Source organism: Stegodyphus dumicola, chromosome 12 (genome assembly GCF_044657685.1).
Source record: "Stegodyphus dumicola isolate Sdum_Otavi_A_Nest chromosome 12, ASM4465768v1".
NCBI lineage: Eukaryota > Metazoa > Arthropoda > Arachnida > Araneae > Eresidae > Stegodyphus > Stegodyphus dumicola.
Window position 1 is genome coordinate 14,904,315 of NC_140779.1, and position 23,832 is coordinate 14,928,146.

At 31.9% G+C, this 23,832-nt stretch overlaps 1 protein-coding gene across 3 annotated transcripts in view; it reads right to left on the reverse strand.

The window, feature by feature from the left end:
- The window catches only part of Nf-YA (nuclear factor Y-box A), a 50,071-nt gene that overhangs the window by 20,900 nt on the left and 5,339 nt on the right, over window positions 1-23,832 (reverse strand). For all 3 annotated transcript variants that reach the window (XM_035353702.2, XM_035353704.2, XM_035353703.2), the window contains exons 2-5: window positions 16,617-16,811; window positions 7,486-7,587; window positions 4,706-4,759; window positions 865-976 (exon numbers count right to left, since the gene is read on the reverse strand). In XM_035353702.2, coding sequence (XP_035209593.1) covers window positions 865-976; window positions 4,706-4,759; window positions 7,486-7,587; window positions 16,617-16,790 — 442 coding nt within the window. In that variant the 5' untranslated portion in view covers window positions 16,791-16,811. The remainder of the gene's footprint in view (window positions 1-864; window positions 977-4,705; window positions 4,760-7,485; window positions 7,588-16,616; window positions 16,812-23,832) is intronic.

The window sequence follows — 23,832 nt, forward strand, 5'->3', positions numbered from 1 at the left end:
ACATCTTTCTCTAACAATTCTGTTTTCAGGTCTTTCCAAATAGCATTTTGAACATTTTATATCCTTCCATATTTCTACTGTTTCTTTTTACTTTATTCGAAATAAGTCATATACTGTTGTCATGATATTTTAAGGAAGAATCTTTTAACTAATTCAACATTAGATACATCTCCTGCTATACAAAATTATGAATGAATTCATTATGAATACAAAATTAATTCTGCATTTTCTTTCTTTATAAGAGGGATGATTTGGGGGTGGTCAGCTGCATTTTATTTATTTATTTATACAATGTATATTGCCTCTAATATTTACAAAACTAATATAAATTATTTAGACAAAACTTAGTTTATAATGAAATAAGAATACAGTTATTACTTTAAATAAATAGTGCCAGGTTGCGCAGCTGCTGGATACATAATTTTGTTGTAAAGGATTTCTTAAGGAAACATTTCCCTGATAATCCAAAGAGAAAAAAAAATAACATAGTTCACTTCAGATAACTGCACAATTACATGAAATAAACTTTCATGTCAGCCATTGAAAACTGTCACCACCAAAAGCCTGGTATCCCACAGCTATAACCCATTTAGTCCTGTGATTATGGTGGTCCAGATCTACATACATTTGTCCATACATAATAATTAATTCTTTTATATGTTTGCACATTTTTAAAAAATTTTTTAAAAATTATTTTGGCTTTTTTTCTTTATTTTGGCTTTCAATTTGCTTTATTACTTTTATACGTCTTTGTTTGTTAAAATTTAAATTTAAATTTGTTTAAATTTATAATGAACTGAACATTTTTTATTAGTGCATCCATCATATCTAAAAGAGTTAAAAAAATCTGACATGAAAACATACCTCCTTGAGTATGTATAAAATTTGTTCCATCTAGAGGAACAGGTTGATATACTAAAGTCTGTCCATCAGATGTCTGAAGTATTTGCCCTTGGCCTGGTTGTTGAATGATTATCTAAAAGCAGAATTAAATTCACTTGAGATTATTACTTATCATATTAAGTACTTAACTGCATGTATATATTAAATGGTATTGATGTAGTATGTAATCTAACACTTTTGCGACCATATCTCATAATTACTGAACTGTACAGAACATCAGAAAAACTTTGTCAATCCAGCAAATGATATTAATACTCAAACAAGAGAATCATGCTGCCAAATTCAGAAGCTAAAGGTTCTACACAACATGTAGAATACTACATGGCAAATACTTCCATATTATCTCAAAGAAGCATGGTGAAGATCCATTAATGTAAGTAACGAGTTTTTCTTGACCATGCTGTGTGACTTTTGCAGTGTACATGGCTGAAAAACTCGTGAATCGGCCCTTTTTGAAGGGCCATTTTAGCTTTCATTTTGCAAAATTCGAAGCAAGTCAAATTTAATGGAATGAAAAATTTTAAAGGCTATTAAATTAATTAATAAAATCAGTTTTATTTATGTATTCTTCATTATTTGTATTTCTTTTCATGTTTAAATGCAGTCCTTTGGTGGCATCTTCTGAGAAATAACTAACTAACTAAAAGTGGTAAATTGCATGATACATCAATACCAAGTAAACACTTCAGTTTAAAATATAATTATATATTTAACATTTAATCATCATTTACATAAGTAAATTATAATTAAGTACATATTAAATATGTATTTGATTTTATTTTGGCTATGCCCATTGTTACAGTATATAAACTTTCCACTCTATTTCATGATTAGACAGATGAATGTTGAAAAATATATAAGTGGCAACTTTGAAACATAAAATTTTACGCACGTACTGCAAATTGTTGTTACATCTTCTATTATATGTTCTACTTATTTTAAAAGTTGTTTATTTAATGTCCTTTTGTCTTTATTTATTTTAAAATATCAGCATTAACTGAAATAACAATAATTCAGAAGTCAAACAACAAAAATCAGGGTTATTTTTTCAAAATTTCACAGTAATAATGCTATTAATTGAAATAACAATGCTATTAATTTAGTGAGTTTGTTCTTTAGTGACAACATATGTTTTATCATTAATTTTAAGCTAGTCTTGAAGCTTAAATAGTATTTAACTATTGTTAAATTGATAAATAATACACTGTTATACATGCTAACCAATATAGAAATTGTATTGAAGTGAAAGCTTTTCGAGGGCCCATTTGCTTTGTCAATTGGAATCTGAATGAATGACTTTCTCGCATTCCCTTCATTTTAAGGTTCCTGCAATTTTTGTTTCATGAAGGATTACTGTACTTTTCATGATGAATGTCCAGACATATGAGAAACTGAAAGGTAGTTCTCCATTGCAATATGAAATTGTAATTTTTATAGCTTCTCCGATTTTAAGGCTACTTAAAACAATGAAACCTGCTTTTGCCGTCCTCCTGATTTTCAAGGAAGATAAAATAATAAAATTTAAATTAACCACATATACCACAACTACAGGCGAAAATTTTAAGAGCTTGCAAATTGCTCATGGCAATCGTCTCTCACTTTTACATCCAAGACTGATATTTTATAAAATTTATTACAAGTCACCCTACCTATGGACTTCCCACTCTAGTTTTAGCAACAAAAGGAGGATTTAAAGCTCTATAGCTTGTGGTGTTTATTACCAGCTTATATCCAAACATAAAACAGCTACGACAGACATATTTGGCATGCTCATCCATCTCGTTAATTGTCAGTACTAACATTTATTTAATTTTTAGTTCATAAGGTAAAGATTATGAAAATTCTAATACCCTTGAATTATTAAAAACAAATATTTTCCTATTAATTTAATTACTAATATAAAATTAAACCAATTTTACTGTATTTAAAATATATAAGTATATTGGTAGTAACACATACTAAAAAACTCCTTTCAAACGGGATAACAGTAAGGTGGTCCACAGAACAGTCTAATTTATAAAAAAGTTTAAAAAATAATGCTCTATAACACCCTTGACTAACCATGATTTACTTTTGCTGAAGCACATATTATTGCAGAGATATTTATATCTTTTTCATGTTTTGTGAGTCTTACTAGTAAAATGACACACATACATATATACTCTTTATATATAGATGCATATTTGGCTAGTACAATATATTTCCTATCGATATTCCAAGATATGTAAATAAACAATTTATCCACTAACAATTTATTTTGCCTTTTTAGCTTTACTATTAACTTAAGCGATGAGATGAAGAAATATATTTTAAATGGAATATTTATAAATGATATAAATGTAACAGCCTGGAGCTTCATTTGCATAAGATTAAATATGAGTAGTATAAGGCACATGTGCTACGATGTAACAGCGCACAACATTTAATGAAATGCATATTAAGAGATATTATAAAACTCTGGTTACCAATGTACAGCAAATTAAAGTGTGCACTGGGAATGCCCTCTAGAAGTGAAAGTGAACACTAATAATATGTGCATAAATGGAATTACCACATCCTTTAATAAAGTATACTCTATAGCTTTTATACTCTTCTACAAATTGAGGCAAAGCCAAAATTATCAATAAACACTTCCATAAAAGCAGTCTTAAAATCAAAGATGCAACTGAAATTATCGAAAGGTCATGTCGCGATACAGAACTACTTTTCAACCTATAATATACAATGATACTTCAGATATGTCATTCATTCGTTCTAGATCTTTGGATATACACTAAATATGCTTTAAAAAATAAAAAAGAGAGAGAGAAAATCTGACAAGATTCAGTTTAACGTCACACCAGAGGGTGAGGTAGGCTCTCATTGAACATCACACATTACCAATCCACTCTTGGACTCCCTCCCACTAACAACTTATTTTGCCTTTTTAGCTTTACTATTAAGAATCTCTTTCTTCATAATTACAATACATAAGATTCAAAAGTAAAATCATAAAATATTTAAAAACAAGCACAGCTTTAAAATTCCTGTTACAGTGTTAGGGGCTGCAACTGCAATAGAAAGAAATCCATTATTATCATCAATGAGGAGAAAACAAATCTTAAAACATGGTTCAAAGAATCTAAAGAAAGTTTTTCAGAGGGATTAATGATTGTTACTAGTTTTTCACATAACGGCAAATTAAAAATAAAGACAGTGGAGAAAAATGTTAGGATCAATTCTACATACTATCAGGAATATATCTGATACCCAGTTTTCACATACGAAATACCTACTATTTAGCCACAGTGCCATTAATCAGTAGAAGTGCATCAAGACAAAGCAAGCAGCCATGTGTCAAAATCCACTGTTTCCCACTCTTCGCTCATATCCCTAACAAATATTCTTATGTATCACCCATGGATTTTTGCGCTTTTGGACTTTTAAAAAGCGAATTATCCAAATGTAGACCTACAACCCTTCTTAGACTTCAGAAAACTGTTCAAGAGAAATGGGATAAAATACATCTTCCGACACTACAAAAAGGCTCTATTGTTTTTGAAATTATGATGCAGGGATATAGTGAAGAATAAGGGTTATCAAACAGAACATTTAGAACACAAAATTTTAGGTAAAATAATATTTCTGTAAATACTGTATTTTGCTTGTTACACCTATATTCATTCATGGTACGATTCCTTCAAAACTAAAATAAAGATGAGATTAGAACATATGAAAAATTCAGTTGTAGATGTCTGAAGCAATAACTTTATACAATAGTGCAGCTGACAGAACTAAGTAATAAGATAAACTTCATTGATACCTGTTGAGGTTGACCTTGCTGGCCTGATAGCTGACTTATAGGAATAACTTGAATCTGAATAATAAAAGAAAAACATCACAACTAAGTTAGTGAAACAATATAAACATGAAATATCAATACATAAACTACTAGGAAAGCTGATTAAATATGCAGATTTTTATAACTCTTGATTAATGCAATATTACTTTAATTATAATCAAAATTCAATTCTACATTTTATGAAGATGAAATAGATTTAATATTAACTTTCAAGCATAATATTTAGGTATCACTGAAATCATCTGCTTCACATCAGGCACTAGTAAAAGTCCACTATATGTAGAAGTAAGCAAAAGTTACTGAGAATTCACAGCTTTATATTTATGCAGTCTCATACATTTAAGAAGGTAATTAGTCACAGCTCCCAAAATGATATTTTAAATAACAACGTAACCTCATTTTTATTATATGTAAAAACAGAATTCAGTAAAGCACATTTATAATCCTATATACATTTTTGAATACTGGGCATTTTCATTAGCTGGGCAAAAAATGATTTTTTCATTTGCAATTAGCAATACTGGCAATAAAGCAAAAGTCACCAACTTAAGCTTTGTGAGACAGGTGTGCCACACACGTATTGGACACAAATGTCTCAGAGACACATTTTGGACTAGGACACTTCCTATTTGAAGCCTTCTGATTTTGGAGAAGCAGCAAATATGTTATCAAAGGTTTTTTTTTTTTTTTTTTTTTTTTTTTTTTTTTTTTCCCTTGATAAAATACACCACAAAAGAAACAATTTCACACAAAATCATCTCAGAATTACCCTGTCTTTCTCAAAATCAGTGAAATTTTTAGATGTTATGCCACAAGAGAAATTTAAGTGTTTTTTATTTTATTTTTGATATTTTAATAAGAATAATCAAAAAGACTAATCTACTTTTTAAAATATTGCTGTTTTCATATCCTTTTTCTATGAAAGAGATTTTTAATAATTTTTCTTTAATAAAATAAAACCTGCCCATTGTTTGGATATTTCTTCTATGCATATTTGAGAAAAGTCAAAAATTTTATTATTCTACAATTCAATATTTTATAGAACTTTTAAGGAAAATGATGAAGTTTTAAAATTAATTTTGATAACAACCTAAGTGTTCCTCTCATAATGTGCCTGAAATTATAAAATTTCAACCACAAGCTTATTTATGCTAATTTTTTCCCAAAGTTAGGCTTAGCAGCTCGAGTTGCCCTCTTCCCATCAGGTTAGCCTGTAATTCAGAGAGAGAGTGGTTTGATGACAAACAGCTTGATATGTCAATTTACTCTATAATATATTTGAGTAATTGGTACTTTTCTGTTTTGCCGGTGCAGGCAATACCCAGTTATAGAGCCGCCAATAATCGTATAACCGATGCCAAACGGAAAATCCTCACTGGTAACTTTTTACTCCTCATTTTTAAAACAAGTTGCAGACATTTCATATCAGATTGACTGTTTCTTTCAATACTGGCATATAATTACATAGAATTTTTACCAGATTGTTCAAGTTTATGACCTAAGGCGATTTGCGGTAATTAAGTCAATTAGGATGTAATCACACCGCTCACCCGAAGGCAAAAATATAGAAAAGGCAAAGTCAAGGGTTAAATTCATCAAATCTAATGAGAATGCACTAGCAAAGTAAAGTACTGCAGCTTTACATAATTTCTGAGTAAGCTATTCGTACAAAATGAAATAATGTTTGCTTGTTGTATTCCAAATTAAGATTTAACTTGAAATTAATGTAGATAATTACTGAGAGAATTAAGATTTTTGTAGCGTAGGTTACATGAGATGAGATCAACTTGGGGTCACGTGATACGAACCGGCGAATCAGGATGTTGTACCATGAAAGCATAGTAAATTCTTAAATTAATGTCTTTTTACAAATTTATTGTCTTTATTTATTGGCGTTTTTACAATATTTTAAATAACATTTAAATGTTTACAAATTCAAAATAAAAAAATTCTTAGAACTAACATTTGTCAACATTTTTTATGTGTATACTGTGTGTTGTCGCTGATAAAGTCTGCTTGGCGAGATTTGCGCCGGCAAAACGGAAAAGTACCGAATAATTCCATGCAAGAAATCTGTGCAGCATCATTACAGATGAAACATTAAATTAGCTGTTTCTTTAAATGGATATTCAGTAGCTACCAAAAGATTGATAAAATGGTGTTTTCTTCAGGTACTTAGCTGTTCAAAAAAGGATCTATAATTATTGAGATTTTTAGAAATGTACATAGTAGAATCAGAAATAGCTAGATTTCAAAATTTCAAGTTAAACATGAATGCAGTTTCCTAAAACTAAAATCTAGTTTCTGATTATGTCACCATAGTTTTATTTATTTTAACAAGTGCCATATCTATTGGTTTATTACATTTCTTGTTCCAAAGCATCACAAAACAATTTTGCATTCGTAAAATGAACAGCAGGCTTTTTTTTTTTTTAAAGAAAAAAAAATGCCAATAAAGAAGACTAGTCTCAAATAAGTAAAGTTAAAATATATTAAGCATTACATTCAAATTTAATTGTGTTATGGATTTAAAGTAAATATACAACAAACCGACAATGCACTTACTACATAATTTAGATTTCACATTAAATGACACATATAATAATAACTGCACACAGTTTCAACATTAGTAATTTGTGAAATTCAGTCTTGGAACTGATAATCAATTTCAAACAAGAACTGAATTTCATTACTTACTAATATTAGTTTACATGCTGTAAAGAAATTATTTTATGATATACCTGCTGAACTTGCTGCCCAGGCTGACTTTGTATCTGTATTGCATGACCTTGCGGAAGACCTTGTACCATTATTGGTTGGCCCCCTTGAGCTACTTGAAGAACCTAGTATGCAAAAAGATGTAAACAATAAATAAATAATAATACATCATTTTAAAGAAACCAATCGCAAATAAGAAATTTTTGTTACATATTTTTAATGGACAGGTATAAGAAATCTATGAAATTTCTGCACCTTCCATTTTAGATGAACAAATTCATCAAAAAAATTTAGAGCTGTGATATTATTCAATAATTTTAAGATTAAATATGCATCAGTACACTAGATTAGCAATTTTTTTTCAAACTAAAGCACAATAGAAATACATAATACAGCTACTAACTTTTAGGAATGAATGCCTAAAAAAATTTAATTCAAAGAAAAAAAAAAAAACTTTATCACTGTTTAAATGTTTCCAATTTAATTTTTAATAGCATTTTAATTTACATTTTTCCAATGCACCTTTTTTTACCAACTTTCAGGAGTGAACAACTAACTAAAAAAACTAAACTAAAAAAATTTTAATTCAAAGAAAACATGTAAACATTATTGTTTACATATTTCCAAGACTTTTTTTTATTATTATTATACACATATTGGCATATTCTTAAATCTTCTACATGCATTTGCAGGAGTCAGTTGTTGGAATGCTCATTAATTCTCTAATTACATTTTTACCAAACCTAAAATGTTCTCAAAAAGTTAGCTTTTAATGCAAAACTTTCTTTTAAGGGAATAGTTCAAATTCCAGAAAAAAACCCAGAGGTAAAAATTTGGTAAACAAGAAGACTATCTTTGCTATAAAAATCTTATGTTTTGTACTTGTTGGTTAAACGCTTTGCCTGATTATCCCGAGTTATCTCGGGTTCGTATATATTGCAGTTAATTATTATCTCGAGAAAACTCGGGCAAAGCAGAATTTGTTAGTACGATTTCTTTTATCACGGTTTTACTCGGTTTGGAGGAAACGAAAGGAAATATTTAGCTTTGATTGGCAGTTAGCCAAATTTTGTTGGGTTGCGCGGTTCTTTTGGGGGGACTGGTCGCGTGTTTCCCCATTGTATAGTATACGTTGGCTTATGGATTAGTAATGTATAAAGAAGGATGCATGCGTTGGAAAAAAATAAAATATTGGCAATGATGGAAGATAGTGAAAGCGATGACTTTTCAGATAGTGATTATGAAAAGGTTGGGAAAAAAATTAAAAAAAAAAAAAAATCAAATCCAAAGAAACAGTGTGGTAAGCCAGTAAGAAAAGAGACCAGATACCAGTGTAGAATGTCAGGTATTGTTGTCCCTGTATATTGGTATTGTGGTATGTATAGGTCTGTGTTGTCCCTTGTTTCAAAAACTATCACACAAAGATTAATATTTAAATTTTTTTCGTTTGTCCGAGATAACTCGAGATAGTAAACTAATATTAAAAATAAATGCTCTTACACCTTCAAAAAATTAAAAATTCAACTTAAAACCTACATATTTTGGTTTGTTTCGTTTTGTTGTATTTAATAATAAAATAAAAAAAATGTAATGATTTTTTGCAATTTTTTTCAAAAAAATTTGTAAGGGAAACGGTTAAAGTGGCTTTGACAATAACTGCTCTATGCAAAGAGAATACTATATTGCTTCTTACTCTTCAGGCTCTGAATCCATTACCTTATCTATCAGATATTATAAATAAACAGAAGCATAAATTCACACAAAAAGTCATAGTTACACTTTTTTTGAAAGCAGATGACATTTTAAAGAATGCGAAGTGTGATGTATAGTTATTCATTGCTAATACGAGTAGTTATCATTCGGAAATTATGCTGTCATTGACAGAAAAATTTCAACCTTAAAACTCCATAGGTACACTAAGCATGTTACAATGGACAAAGAGCTAACAAAGATAAATCTTTTGAAAAGATTATTAAAAAAAAGGTTTAGTTATAAGAAAAGAGATTTTATGAAGTATTTAAACATTCTGCTACAGATCTTCAAACAGTGAGCACCTTCTTCATAGCAGTAAATTTATGCACATTCCAGGAATGGATACCAAGAAACATTAGAGAAAACATTGATGGTACTTTTTGGTTATAGTGGCCTTGGCAAGACGCAGACAATTATCAGTTTTGTTCGCATATGTGTGCCAACTTAGAAATAATTTATATTTTTTCAACTAGTACAAATTTTCAGTTTTTCATTGCTACATATAGTATGCTTCAGTATACTATGAAAAGAATAAAGTATACAATGAAAAAGAATATTTTTTTTTAATCAATTAAATTTCAATTTTCCATCGATGGAAAAAGAAAAAGATAATAGTTTTTTCCTTAACAGAAAGACTTTTTACCAACTAGAAGAATTTATGAAAATGGCCATCTTACACAACAGTATACTAGAAAAGAAACTATCTCGTAGCCCCTAGGAAACAGGATTTTAGGAATACTTTAATGTTTTACATATATTCTAAATATTGCTTTATATGTTCTATGTTTCTATATGTTGTTCTATGTTTCTACATCTATATGTTGTATCTATTGCATGTATACTTTATAGTAATTTCAGACATGTTTCTATAAGATGCTTATTTTCAACAAATTGCTAACGCAACTGCTTATTAAATAAAATAAATACCCATTTATATTGAAAATTGTTTAAGAGTACTGGTAACTGTTCCCATGACTTGATTTTCCAAATAACTGTAAACATTCAGTCAACCACTCATACTAAATTTTCAGGTGCTAATGTTAAGACAAAAAGAAATACTTTACTTTCAAGAAAGGCCTATTCTATGATTCTTTTTCTGGAGAAAAAAAAGTTGCAAGGGATTTTTAAAACATAATTCCAGAAAAGGATAATGTGCAGCCTCTTTCAATTTCTTCTTTGTCACATATTTTTGTAAAATAAGCACTAGCACTGTGCAGTGTTTATGTTAATACATATCAAATGTGTTAATAATACATTATCTTTTTATTTGAACTGAACTTCTACCTTTGTTAGCTCTCACCAAGAAAAACATTTTTTTAAAGTTTGGCAGCAAGGCTGACCACAGTGACATTTCCCCTTCCGGCTCCAAGACTTATATCCAGGATTAGCCTTTTTATCAGCCGAATCACTCGCACATTTGGCTAAAACTGAGCCTATGCTTTTGCAATGTGAATCTCCAGCATCAATTTTACTTGGAATTTTAATTTACTCTCTATCTAAAATCCCATAACCTGCAGAGATGAATTTGTAAGCACAAGCCATGCATTGCTAATTTTACAGTTCAAGTTAAGAAGCTGTTTAATCTTTAGCAGTCTGTGTGTTTTTCTGCCACTGCCTACCCACATTTTTGCAGTGTGAATTTATGTGAATAAATTTACCTTCTTACAAAATAGAAACATAAATTATTTATTACCATGCATGCAGTTTCGTAATGTAAATGTACGGACTATAGCTTTCCTGTTAAGTTTACACAGATGAAGGAAGCCACAGTTAAGGTAAGTAAAGTAAGGTAAGGTAAGTTTGTTCCAACACCTTGTAATCTTATGCGAATAAATTTACCTTCTTACAAAATAGTTACATAAATTATTTATTACCATGCATGTGGTTTCATAATAGAAATGTATGTTCTATAGCTTTCCTGCTATGTTTACACAGATGAAGGAAGCCACAGGCAAGGTAAGTAAAGGGAAAGCACGAGTGTTTAAAATAAATTTTGTGTCACAGAAAAAATTTAATTTAAAGAAGGAAAACAAAAGGCTGTTAATTATATCAATCAATTCAGAAATTTATGAATAACATGATGACTGTTGAAAAAAATTTATAATAAAAAGTGATGGTTTACAGGTTTAAACTTCAAGCTTAAAATACACCTTTGCTGCACCAATACAAAATGTTTCCTTTATTTTACAGAATATAAGTACTGTATCCAACCCTCTGGCTGCTCATTCTCTGACTTCCACGGGCAACTCAAATGTAGCAAAATTTGCTCATCCACGATTTTTGCATGCATGTGTTTTTCTTCCTTTACTGAGGAGCGCATCCTGCCTTTTCACCGTTTAACCAGTGAAATAAATTATATACAGTATTAGATGGTATTATTTAGGTTTTGTCTAACAAATGTCGCTAGTCGTCCACTAAACTGCGGCATTTGAAGGGTACAGGTAGTTCCCGCTCTAACTTCACTGTGTTTGCTGCCTTTTCCTAACCAGAAATGGCTGCTAGAAAACATTCAGTGGTTGACAAAGTATATATTCCTGATGATTTATCAGATTCTGAAAGTGATTTTAGTTTTGATAGTGATAGTGATATGGATTTTTCGGACTGCTTCTTGGATAACAAAGCCTTAAACCCTGTTTCGAACTCCATCATTAAAAACTACATTTTAAAGATATTTTTCCCTTGATGCATTATATTTTCTTAAATTTTACACATTTTACTTTTTTATATTATGTAATAAATAGAAATTAACTGTAATTCAATTGAAATTTGTTAAAAAAAATTTTGTGTGATAATATCTGAAATTTGTTTTTCTGACAGCTTAGTTTCGCATGATAAAAATCTACATAAAAAATAGTTTCTAGAAAAAATGCATATTTCAATTCTCCAATATATATATAGATTTAAAATATGAAAAAAAATCCACAATTTTTCATGCAATTTCGGTGTACAAATTGAGCAGTCGGAGGGTTAAACATTTGTTACAATTTAGTTTGATAAATGGATAACAACAGAGTGAATTCTTTGAAGAATGGAACTATGAATAATGGTACAGCTACAAGGACTATCTGCCTAAGAATGACACCATCAAGGAAAATACTCTAAGCTTGTGAACTCTTTAAAGTGTACTCTGTACACTAAAGTTGAAGTATTCTTAGGCAGAAGTTAAGACTATAAAAGTAGTTAAGTTATTAAATGTTTTAATTATACGCTTTTATATTATCTTCACCACCTCTTGGGAAAATACATCCAAATGATTATAAAGCAGCACTATTCCAAGTTTATGTAAATTATAAACTAGTGATTTCATTCTTTATTCTATCTTTTTAATACTGAAATAACAGAGACTGGATATTCTCTTATGTATGTTTATTAATAAACAATTCATATTAGCAGTTCGCTAACATAATTAAATGACATGAACAACTATTTTTAACCAATTAACTGTGACTTAAGTATACTCATCATGGTGAAGCGGCACGATTTTGTGTATTGACGAGTATACTCTTCATGCATATAAAGCAGTGTAAGCAATGCGCATATAAAGCAACGTAATAGAAACAGAGAAAAGAAAAATAATAACAAAGAAACCGGAGCTAGTAATGGATTATAATAAAAAAAAATGGGTGGAATGTATATGAGCAATGGAATTATCATAGCATACACCACAACAAGAAAACGACTCAAAAAGTACTACAAAAAGATATTCCTCCATCTCTTAGATACTGCGTGTCTGAATGCATTATTATATACAAAAAATAATGGAACATTATCACGTATCAACTTTTTGCTCAAATTTATTGAAGACACTTTTGTGATGTATCCCATTGAAAGAAATAAATCGACAATTAGGTGGGAATCATGTTCCGGTTTACATACCCTCAACATTGGAAAAAAAAACAACCGACGCGAAGGTAACCCTACGCATTGCTACAAACGTAAGATCAGGAAGGAATCGCATTACTGGTGTTCAATTTGCAAAGTCCCATAGTGTATAGTACCCCGTTTCACTGAATATCACTCCACAGCAGTAGGAATTTTAATTCTTACTTTTATATTATTACTGAAGTTACAGGCAGGGTAAGATGGCTTCCCCGCAAAGCAGTTTTAGGGTTGCCATAAAATGGCAAGGGAAGGCAGGGTTGCCACATTTGACAAGGAACTGCCCATTTGCTGACAAAATTTGCGATATACCATGGACGGTTGGAGAACCTTCTGGAACGAATTCTTACTGGTTTAGCCCAGAATGTTCTTGAACACAAGCCGAAAGCTATATAAACCCTGCTGGTACGCAGTCAGAGTGTGCTTCATCGTGAGGGCGAGTGTATGTGCCTCGTCTAGAGTGCGAGATAGTATCGAGTTGGTGTCTCGTCTAGCGAGTCAATCCCTGCGGAGTCAATTGAGTTGACAGCCGGGCAGTGGTTGCCGAGTGGACCGAAAGAGTCTCGTAGTGTATCGCGGTTAGTGCATCGTCAAGAGAGCGTGTTGAGCTCCGGGAATGACTGAACCGAAGAGGAGCTGAGCTCTGTGTGTCGGCGAGTGCATCATGAGTTGTAGCGTGGAGAGTCTCGAGAGTACGTGGAGTTTTGAGAACGACCAAGGAGAGTCGCAAGCTGTACTCTACTGCTTTGCCATGGAGCCATCTCCACCGTGATAGCCTGATAACCTGGAGGCTGTGTCGCTGATCGTGTCAATGTGTTTATAGTTGTTTATCGACAACTGTAAAAACGTGTTTTGGAGCTGTCCTGACAATACTGGCCAATAAAGTGTGTTTCGATACTTCATCAAGTAGTGTCGTCATTATTCACTCCAAATCCATACGAACGTGAAGGAAGAAATTAACGCAACAACTGGTGTCAGAAGTATAAAAAACGCAATAATTGGTGTCAGGAGTGGGGTTTGCAAGTGAATGCCAGTGATCCGCCTGCAGAGGAAAGCAATGGCGTAGGAAACGAAAACCTTGATGGACATTTTAACCGAGATAAAAGCCGGATATGATACCATGAGGGCTGAGATCAAAGACGGATTGAAAGAATTAAAAGCCGGATGTGCTGAGATAAAATCTGTATATAAAGAGATGACGGCTGAGATGAGAGCCGGACTGGGAGAGAAGAAAGCACAACGAGAAGAAATAAATGTCGGCCAAGAAAATGCACAAGAGCAACTCCAACAGGTGGAAGTAGAGCTTACAGAAGAAACTGGAGCCATAAAAGACGATGTGGAAATGAGAGAAGTGGCACCTAGAGAATCCAAGGATGAAGAAATGAAAGAAGTAGCTAACGAACTGCCTGAGAAAGATCCAGAAATGATCGATGAAATATCTAACGGGATTAAAGAAATAGAACGAAAACATGAAGAAATGAAAGACGGGAAGGAAGATTTTGATTCTCACATGCCTGAAGTAGAGATAGAAGAAAGTGAAAAAGTGACTGTCAAGTTCGTAGAAACTGATAGTGAAGTTATGAAAACGCAGTCAGCAAGTGTTGAACCATCTGAAAGTGCATGTGATGCAGAGATGGGAGAAGCTGATGTACAGATTAAGCAGTGTGCTCCAGTATTGCAAGAAAATTCACCCACCTCGCAAATTATGTGTGCATGTCATAGTGCAGATTTTGCAGACAAGGACTTGATTCTAAACCTAGATACTTGTGTTTGTGAAGAATCGGGTTCCGTTCGAGACTCTAATGCAAACATTGGAACTGGTTTTCAGGAAATAGAGGTAAATAAGCATGTACCAATTGCTAAAAATACTGATGTGAACTGTATGCATGCTGCGAATGAGCTACAGAGCGTTGAACAAACTGTTTCAGATCTTCCTGTGGATGGAAAATCTGAAAGTACTGAATCTTCACACTGTGATATGCAAAACAGAAATACATCTGAGAACTGCAGTGGAAAAGTATTTGATCTGGGTATAGCTTAATGAAAACACCGAGACTGAAATTCATCCTGAACTTTAATTTGTATAATTTAAAATTGTTATGTGTTTAATTTGTGTATCTAACTTGTAAATAGTGTAAATATTTGTTTCTTTAGTAATGTTATCTGTATGTTTTGAAGCGTTTTGATTGTATCAAATTTGGCTTCGGACCAAGGGTTGTACTGCCTGGGACGTGCAGTCCTTGGGAGGGGGCAGTGTTACATAATGTACAGGCACGGTAAGATGGCTTCCCCGCAAAGCAGTTTTAGGGTTGCCATAAAATGGCAAGGGAAGGCAAGGTTGCTACATTTCGTGAGGAACTGCCCATTTAGCAACAAAATTGGGGATATACCACGGAAGGTTGGAGAACCTTCTGGAACGAATTCTTACCGGTTTAGCCCAGAATGTTCTCGAACACAAGCCGAAAGCTACATAAACCCTACTGGTACGCAGTCATAGTTAGTATCGAGTTGGTGTCTCATCTAGCGAGTCAATCGAGTTGACAACCGGGCAGTGGGTGACAAGTGGGTCGTCAAGTGCACCAAAAGAGTCTCGCAGTGTATCACGGTTAGTGCATCATCGAGAGAGCGTGTTGAGCTCCAGGAACGACTGAACCGAAGAGTCAGGATCTGTGCTCTGTGTGTCGTCGAGTGCATCGCACGTTGTAGCATGGAGAGTCTTGAGAGTACGTGGAGTTCCGAGAATGACAAAGCAGAGTCACGAACTGTACTCTAGTGCTTTTCCGTGAAGCCGTCTCCACCATGATAGCCTTGATAACCTGAAGGCTGTGTCATTGATCGTGTCAGCATGTTTATAGTAGTTCATCGACTGTAAAAACATGTTTTGGAGCTGTCCTGACAATAATGGCCAATAAAGTTTGTTTCGATACTTCATAAAGTAGTGTCATCGTTATTCAGTCCAAATCCATACGAACTTGAAGGAAGAAAATAACGCAATAACTGGTGTCAGAAGTATAAAAAATGCAACAATATGTATAATATTTAATTTATTGCATTTTTAGTTTAATACGTATGTAATATATGCTTATGTTAACCAAATAAGTAAATATTAGTAACAAAATTTTCAACTTTATAAAATAAACCCATCTTTTTCATCCAATATCTTACCAGCGCAACTTACTCTGTGATTGACGAATATACTCGTCATGGTTCGATTCTGGTGAGACAAAACGGTGTGAACTCTTAACTGAGAGCGCCACAGTTAACTGGTTAATAGCATTAAAAAATCTTAAAACTGAATGGCACAAAATTCATTAGATAAGTTCCAGCACTTGTCAAATGAACTAAAGTTTGTTCCGACATTTTTCGGATGGAATAAAGCTTACAAAGAAATTTCTTTGATACTTTAAATCAATAATAATATCCATTATTTCTGTTATATTTTTTTTTCACAATCAAACAATATACATTTCACACTATTAAATAGCTATTATAAAAGCAAATGAACAAATAAAACTAGGCTTACTTGTGGTTGAGGGGACAACTGAGCTACTTGAGCACCAGATACCTGAACAGCAGATTGCAAACCTTGCATAACAGCTACTTGTTCATTGGTTGCATTACCACCAGCGACTGCTACCTGTGTTCCTGCTTGAGATGCTACAGCTCCTCCACTTGTAGCAACTTGAAACTGCTCCATCACTAGTCAAATCGTAATGATCTGGAAAATATGAGGTTGTATCTTTCAAAACTAAATGCACAACATGTTACATTAATGAAAAGAAGTTAATATTTTTTATGCAATGTTCTTTTAAAAGACATTATTATTCTAAAGACATTTTTACACATTATTAGTCTATTATTATTCATTATTATTTAAAACATATTATTTTTTACTGCTGTATGAATGAATACATTTATCTTTAAAAGGATACACAGAGAAACCTTAAATGCAAAAAGAATATTTTACATTCAAAATTTCACACATGCGAAAACACAATTTTTCACAAGTGAAAATGTATCTAATCACATCTATAGCAATCATATCTTCAGCAAATTCTCAAGTATTTAATTTATCTAGTATCTAATATATTTATTATTAAAATTTTTAGGTACTATTCGGTTTTGAGGGCCGTACAAAATCGCCAAACTACTGTTGATGCCAATGCTGCCAAAAATAATTGCGGCAACCCTAAAAATTGCAGCAGGAAAGGAATTATAATAGTAAATAACTATTTAAGATTGATGTGTTAATTTAGATGAAAAATTAATTTCATATAATACTTTTTTATTATTATAATTTATAGGAAAAAGGTTAAACATGACTGACTAGAAGCATAAGAGTAAATAACTATTTCAGATCATTATTATAATTTATATAAAAATTGCTAAACATAACTGAATGGATGCCTGCATCGCTATTTCGCTGCCGATTTATTGTTTAAGCATAATTTCATCTCGTTGGTTGTTCAAACGTAATTTTCTATAACGAATGATGCCTTTTCTTTGAAAATATTCTCGGTAAAGTGCAGAATTGCTCACTTATTTGTTTGCCGCTTTTTACGAGGGTAAAAACAATTGGATTTTTGTCAATTTTCTTTTACTTTTTAAGTGAAAATAGGTCGATGTGTACATAGATAAAGTCAAGGGTGTGTGCAGTGCCATTTTTGTGCAATTCTAGGATTTTTTTTTAAGTGAAAATAGGTTGATGTGCACATGGATACCGAGTATGTGCAATTCTTAAAAACGCGTCAAGCAGTAGTGATTCTACACTTTATCCAAAATTCTCTCGCCGACTTTTCGTCATGGGCAATTCCCAAATTGTTAAATCCATAGGATATAAAAAAAGATTTAAAATCACAAAAGGATTTAAAAATTAAACTAGTATTTCAATGGCGTCTTAAGAAATATAGAACTATATGAATTTACGTAATTGGAAATAGATTTGGCGCGGTGTTAAATGGGCACATTTGCTAGATTCGGCGCTTTTGCGCGTACATTTTTGCTGCAATTTTTTTACGGCTCTCGAAACCGAATAGTAACGATTTTTATTATACTATATTTATTATTAAAATTTTTATTATATTTATTATTAAAATTAAAAACTTGAGATTTTGGAGAGGGATTTCTTGACAAAATCATTGTGACTTCAAGAATCAAGTCCAAGATTTCAGATTACCAAACCCATATGTTGATCATCATAGTATATCACCAGAGCACACAGAAAGAATAGCTTTACTTACAGTTGAGATGAATAGACATTTTTGAATGAACACATTTGAATAAACATATCTGAATGTGACCAGACCTCACCAACTTTCTACGGATATTCATTAATGCAGATGTGGCCAAATACTTTTAACCACCAGCCCAAAATTTCTTTTTTAGTGGCTGTGTTGAATTTTGCAATATTCCTCTTATTTGCAAGCTAATATGTGATAGAGGAATAATCTTCTTCAATTAAATTTTTTGAAAAAATTACATATACACCAAAAAAGGGATTCTATTTGTATAGATCATCAAGTGAAAGACATGCCTACCAACTGAAATAAGATTTACATTCATTTTCAAATAAAAATTTAGGGTGCTTACGTATTATTGCAACCACCTTAGTAGAAATTGCCAAAGTTTCAGAATACACCAAATGCTGGTAACTCCAACCATAACAATTATTCAAGCAACTATGTGCATGACAAACATTCAGTTTCCAATATCATCATTTTCAGATGTGTTTTTCTTGCTGCATTCCAAATTCCAATGGCTTTTATACAAAAATTATGGGCTAATCTTTGGAATATGGTAACAGATAGTTTGGTGACATTTTGGTAAGGCGATAAAGGTTACTGGGCTAGGACTTTAGCAGTGTACATGGATAAAGTCAAGAGTGTGCACAATGCCATTTTCGTGCAATTCTGGGATTTTTTTTTAAGTGAAAATAGGTCGACATGTACATGGATACCGTGTATGTGCAATTCTTAAAACGCAGCAAGCAGTGGGCGATTCTGCACTTTCTCCCAATTTCGCACCTAATCTTCGTCATGATTAAGCACTTTTGTTCCATAAAAGTTCTAGCATAAGTGTATTTCGGCTAGCAGATTGTTGGAAGAAAATAGGTAAAAAAAAAAAAAAAAAACTAGCAGGTTGCTGTAGCAGGGTTGGTCACCAAATTCTTGCCAAAAAATCGCCAAGTTACCATAATCCGAAGATTAACCAAGTTATGATTATTTTTTGTCTTAAACTCGATTTTAAAATTTGTGCTTTTAGGATATTCCTATAATGAAAGAAAGAGAGGTAAAATGTCTGCAGAAATACATAATTTTGTTGCAAAATTGCTAAAGGAATAATGCTTCGAATTCTTTCATAAAGCAATTCCTACCACAACAAAAACAAAAAGCTGTTTGAAAGTAGGTTTACTGATTGCCTTTTGGAATAGATATGTAGTTGAAACGTAAAATATGTATTCATGTAATACAGTCAAAAGTCTTTAATCCGGACTCGTGGGACTTCGGCGATTCCAGATTATAGATCATCAATTTAAATCTGGTAAGATGGCATGCAGAAATTATTAAAAATATGAAACCGTAATTTATGAAATAAAGAGCAATTATGATCTAAAGGATATCAAAATTTACAAAAAAAAAAAAAAAAAGCTTAATATTTATTTGTTTACTTTATTAAACATTTCTTTCAACGCATGCATGCATAAAGCATACATTACGCATAGTCGATATTAGAAAATTGCAACCAGAAAACTATTTGATGTATATTTGTGATATTTATAATGACGAGGAATTTGATTTAAATCATATCAATGATGGAGTACATCGAGATGAAATACTACATTTAGTAAGGAATTATAAGCCGAATAAAATAAAAACATCTGCCCTGAAGATAAGGATAGTGTTGACAGATCAACTTCCAATTCATTGCACGCCGCGACGTATGGTCGAATGTTGGAAATACGTATGGTCGAATGTTGGAAATGCCAATGGTTGAATGTCACTATGGGGGATATTTTTTACTCTTGTTTTGTAAATTTATGTGGTGACGTCGTAACGAAGTTGCTGTGCTACTTGGGAAAGAGGGTGACCTCGGGCACAACTACACTACATCTCAACAACTTGAACGACATAGGTGTAGTTTGAGAAAGGTTTGTATAATCATGCAGGTCCCCTGAACCCAGAGCCTGCACTTACGGGTTAACATAATTTTATACGATATAGCTAGATGTTCATATTTAAATTACACAAAAAATAATAGGACTAAAATTTACGACCTTTAATAAATAATTAATTGAAAATATTTTAAAAACAAACTGTTTGATACCCCAAATAATCAGCAAATTTTAAGAAAATAACCTTACAGAAATAATTCTGCATTAAACACAAAAACCCTTATTTGACAATATATATATATACACACAATATATATATATATACACAATGTAGCATTTACACAAAATTAAACTGTACAGAAAAAGTAGTTTATTCAAGTACTGAGTTACTAGCTGTTCCTAGTACTAGTTAATATAAAAAGTTGGTTCCTCAAGTCAAACACAGTAAAAGCCTGACTCTCCAGCATTTAACTAACTAGAAAGCTCAAATAAACGGAATATTTTAGAAAAAAATTTAGTAAAACAGAGATTTGTAATGCCATTATAAAGTTTGTAATACTGTTAATACAGATAAATTTTCACAAAACAGTGTATTTAAACACGAATAATGGATAACAGGCCCATCAGCAGCCATGTGGTAAAGTCTCTGAACATTGGTAGTTCAGTCTGGGATTTGAATTCAGGTGAATGGGTTAGCTGCATGACACTGTTTATGGTTTCACTGCAAGAGACCGTTTCATGATTTTCCTATATGTAATGTGGATATGAGCCTGATTTTCTTAGAAAGTTCTCCACAAGCCATCCCTCCCCTTGGCAGATACCATTACATGTGCAGCCATAATCAATAAAAAAAATGGACGAGCATGATGTCAGAATGCAATCACACGAAATTTATTTTCCTTTAACATAAATTCGATTAATTCTCAACAAGCCGGTTTATTTTTTATAAAGAAGGATGTAAGTTACATTCTTTCCTCACATTTTGGAATAATTATTACTATTTGTGATTGCATAAGGAGGTGGTGTATTTAATTATGGCAAAGCACACTAGGGCTATCTGCCTAAGAGGAGGGATGCCTTTCGTGGAGGACTTTCTAAGGGAAACTGGCTCGTATACACATTACACATGGGGAAAACCACGAAAATACCATGCAGCCAGCCCGTTCGCGGGATTCGAACCTCGGACCGAACTACCAGTGTTCAGCGACTTTACCGCTCGGCCGCTGGTGGGCCCTGCATAAGGAGGAATACAGGATTTAGACATCAATAAAAGGCCACAATATGCAACTCCGAAAATGGATAAACAATGGCGAGGTAATGGGAAAAATTATGAAAAGAAATTTAATTTCTTTAGTGTCATATCTATAATTTGTGTCTCATTATTATCTAACCAATAAAGAACAATTTGTTAATTTAAACTATGGTACTCTTCTGTTATCGAGACCAGATACAAAAATGTAGGTATGTATGCATGTGTGTATGTATGTATGTGCATATAGATAGTACATGCATTTATAAACACATACACACACACAAAGATGCATACATAGTACATTTCTGGAGAGTATCTAAACTATTGCCAGAATGATTGTTAACATCTCCACTAACTTTTATATTCGGCAGATTTCATAATTGTATCGGATGTTTTATTTTATTTTTAAGTGCTATGAAACATGTCGACTTTAATAACTGAAATGCATTCCACCCCCCCCCCCACAAAATAGTACATGTATACGTTACTAAAAATGTTACATGTACATTTACACTCCATTACACCCATTCTTTTCATATCTTGATTATGTTTAACTATAAACATCGAAAGTTTCGAAATCTATTATAAAAAAAAAAAAAAAAAAAACTGCAAAAACAATAAACTTGCACCTGATGGTAATTTCTACCTTTTCATCTATAAAAATTTGCCAAATTACACCAAGGTTACGTTTATACTTAAGTACCTAGAGCTTCACAGAACCAGAAATTAAAATAAAAACTCTTAATTTTGATTATATTATAAAACATACAAAGCATACAAAAAGTTGCCATTGCATGAAAAATATAAATAGAAAGCTACCTTAATGTTTAACCTAACAACAGAAACATTACATTATAGCATTATTTATAAATTAATATTTATGCATTTGAAAAATGTCACTTGATTCATTTATTATCGATAAAGCTACTTTCTCATCACTTTTAAGATTTAGGCAGAAAGAAAAACTTTTTTGGTAAAAGTTTACAATTGGATGCCCCTTGTTTTCCGGCGATTCTTTTTCGACGCCAAGATCAGCACCTGGAAGGGATAATTTCAAGATGGCCACTACACAAAATTAAAATAAGAAGTCAAAGAATTGCACAAACCAGGATTTGTACACATTTCTGCACATGGAAATTAAGTACTTTTAAGGACTTTTAAGGATCATTAATGAAAAAATTAAGGACCTATGAGCAAATAGCAAATTAATAAATTCAATTAAAAATATTATCAATGCCTGAACTTCACTTTTGTAATACCATCGAAAAAATAAAATAGATTCCTAAGTAGGATGCATAATTATTAAACATAACTTAATTAACATAATTATTAATAAGTTTGAGTATAAAATATACTTTATGAAATTTATCAAACAGCATTAAATATTTTACACTTATAATAGTTCAGCATATTTGAAAGAAGATAAGTGATATTTTATTTACGTTTTACTAATAGTTATAGTTTCATGTTGGATTTTTTTTTTTTTTTTTATGTCTCATTACTTGCTCAATCTAGAGGTTTAGTAAATAGCCAGATTAAATTTTTATGTCAAGTGTCATAGGTTAAAATGAGAAGAAAATCATAATAAGAATGATTTATAACAAAAGTCTGGCTGTTGTCACTGCTGCCCCTTGCATAAAGAGAGACCTGCAGACCAGAACAAAACTGAAAGGCCTGATGTGAGCATGGTTAACTAGTTTTTAAAGTTAGTTGGGCTCTGTCTGTTGCAGTTAGTGTCGTAGCTCTGTGTAGAGTTCCAGGGATTAAAATCCACTTAATATACTTTAAGGTGTTGTAGCTCCGAGTTCCAGGGGATGTAACCCAGTTAATATACTTTAAGGTTCCAATAAGCCACTAAAGCACCAGAGGTGACACTAAGCTGCTTTGTATTATTTTAGGTCTCACTAGATACGAAGAATAAGTTTTACATGAATTTTTACATTTTTGTGTTTTACCTTGTACCACGCTAAGAAATAATGCTTTCATTATTCACTTTAATATGCAATAGCTCACTTTAATATGCACAGATAATTTTTAAGGGTAAGCAGCTAGTTATAAGTTAAATTAGATAATTAGATAACCTTAGTCATTATGGATTTACATGACCACTATTAAATTTTACCTATTTTTTAACAATACTGTTAAAAGTCCCTATTAAAATCACAATCTAATAAAATTTCACACTTTAAAATACATGCAATTTATGTCATTGATTCTTCAACGATATTAGGATAATTATACATTAAAAGCTAGAAAACATGTTTTATAGCAACAACACTCAGCAAAATATTTATGCTTCTTTTTAATTTGAAGCCTGGCCAGACATTTTGGCTAATTTATATCGATTTCCTTCTCTTTAAGCATCTTTACTAAGAA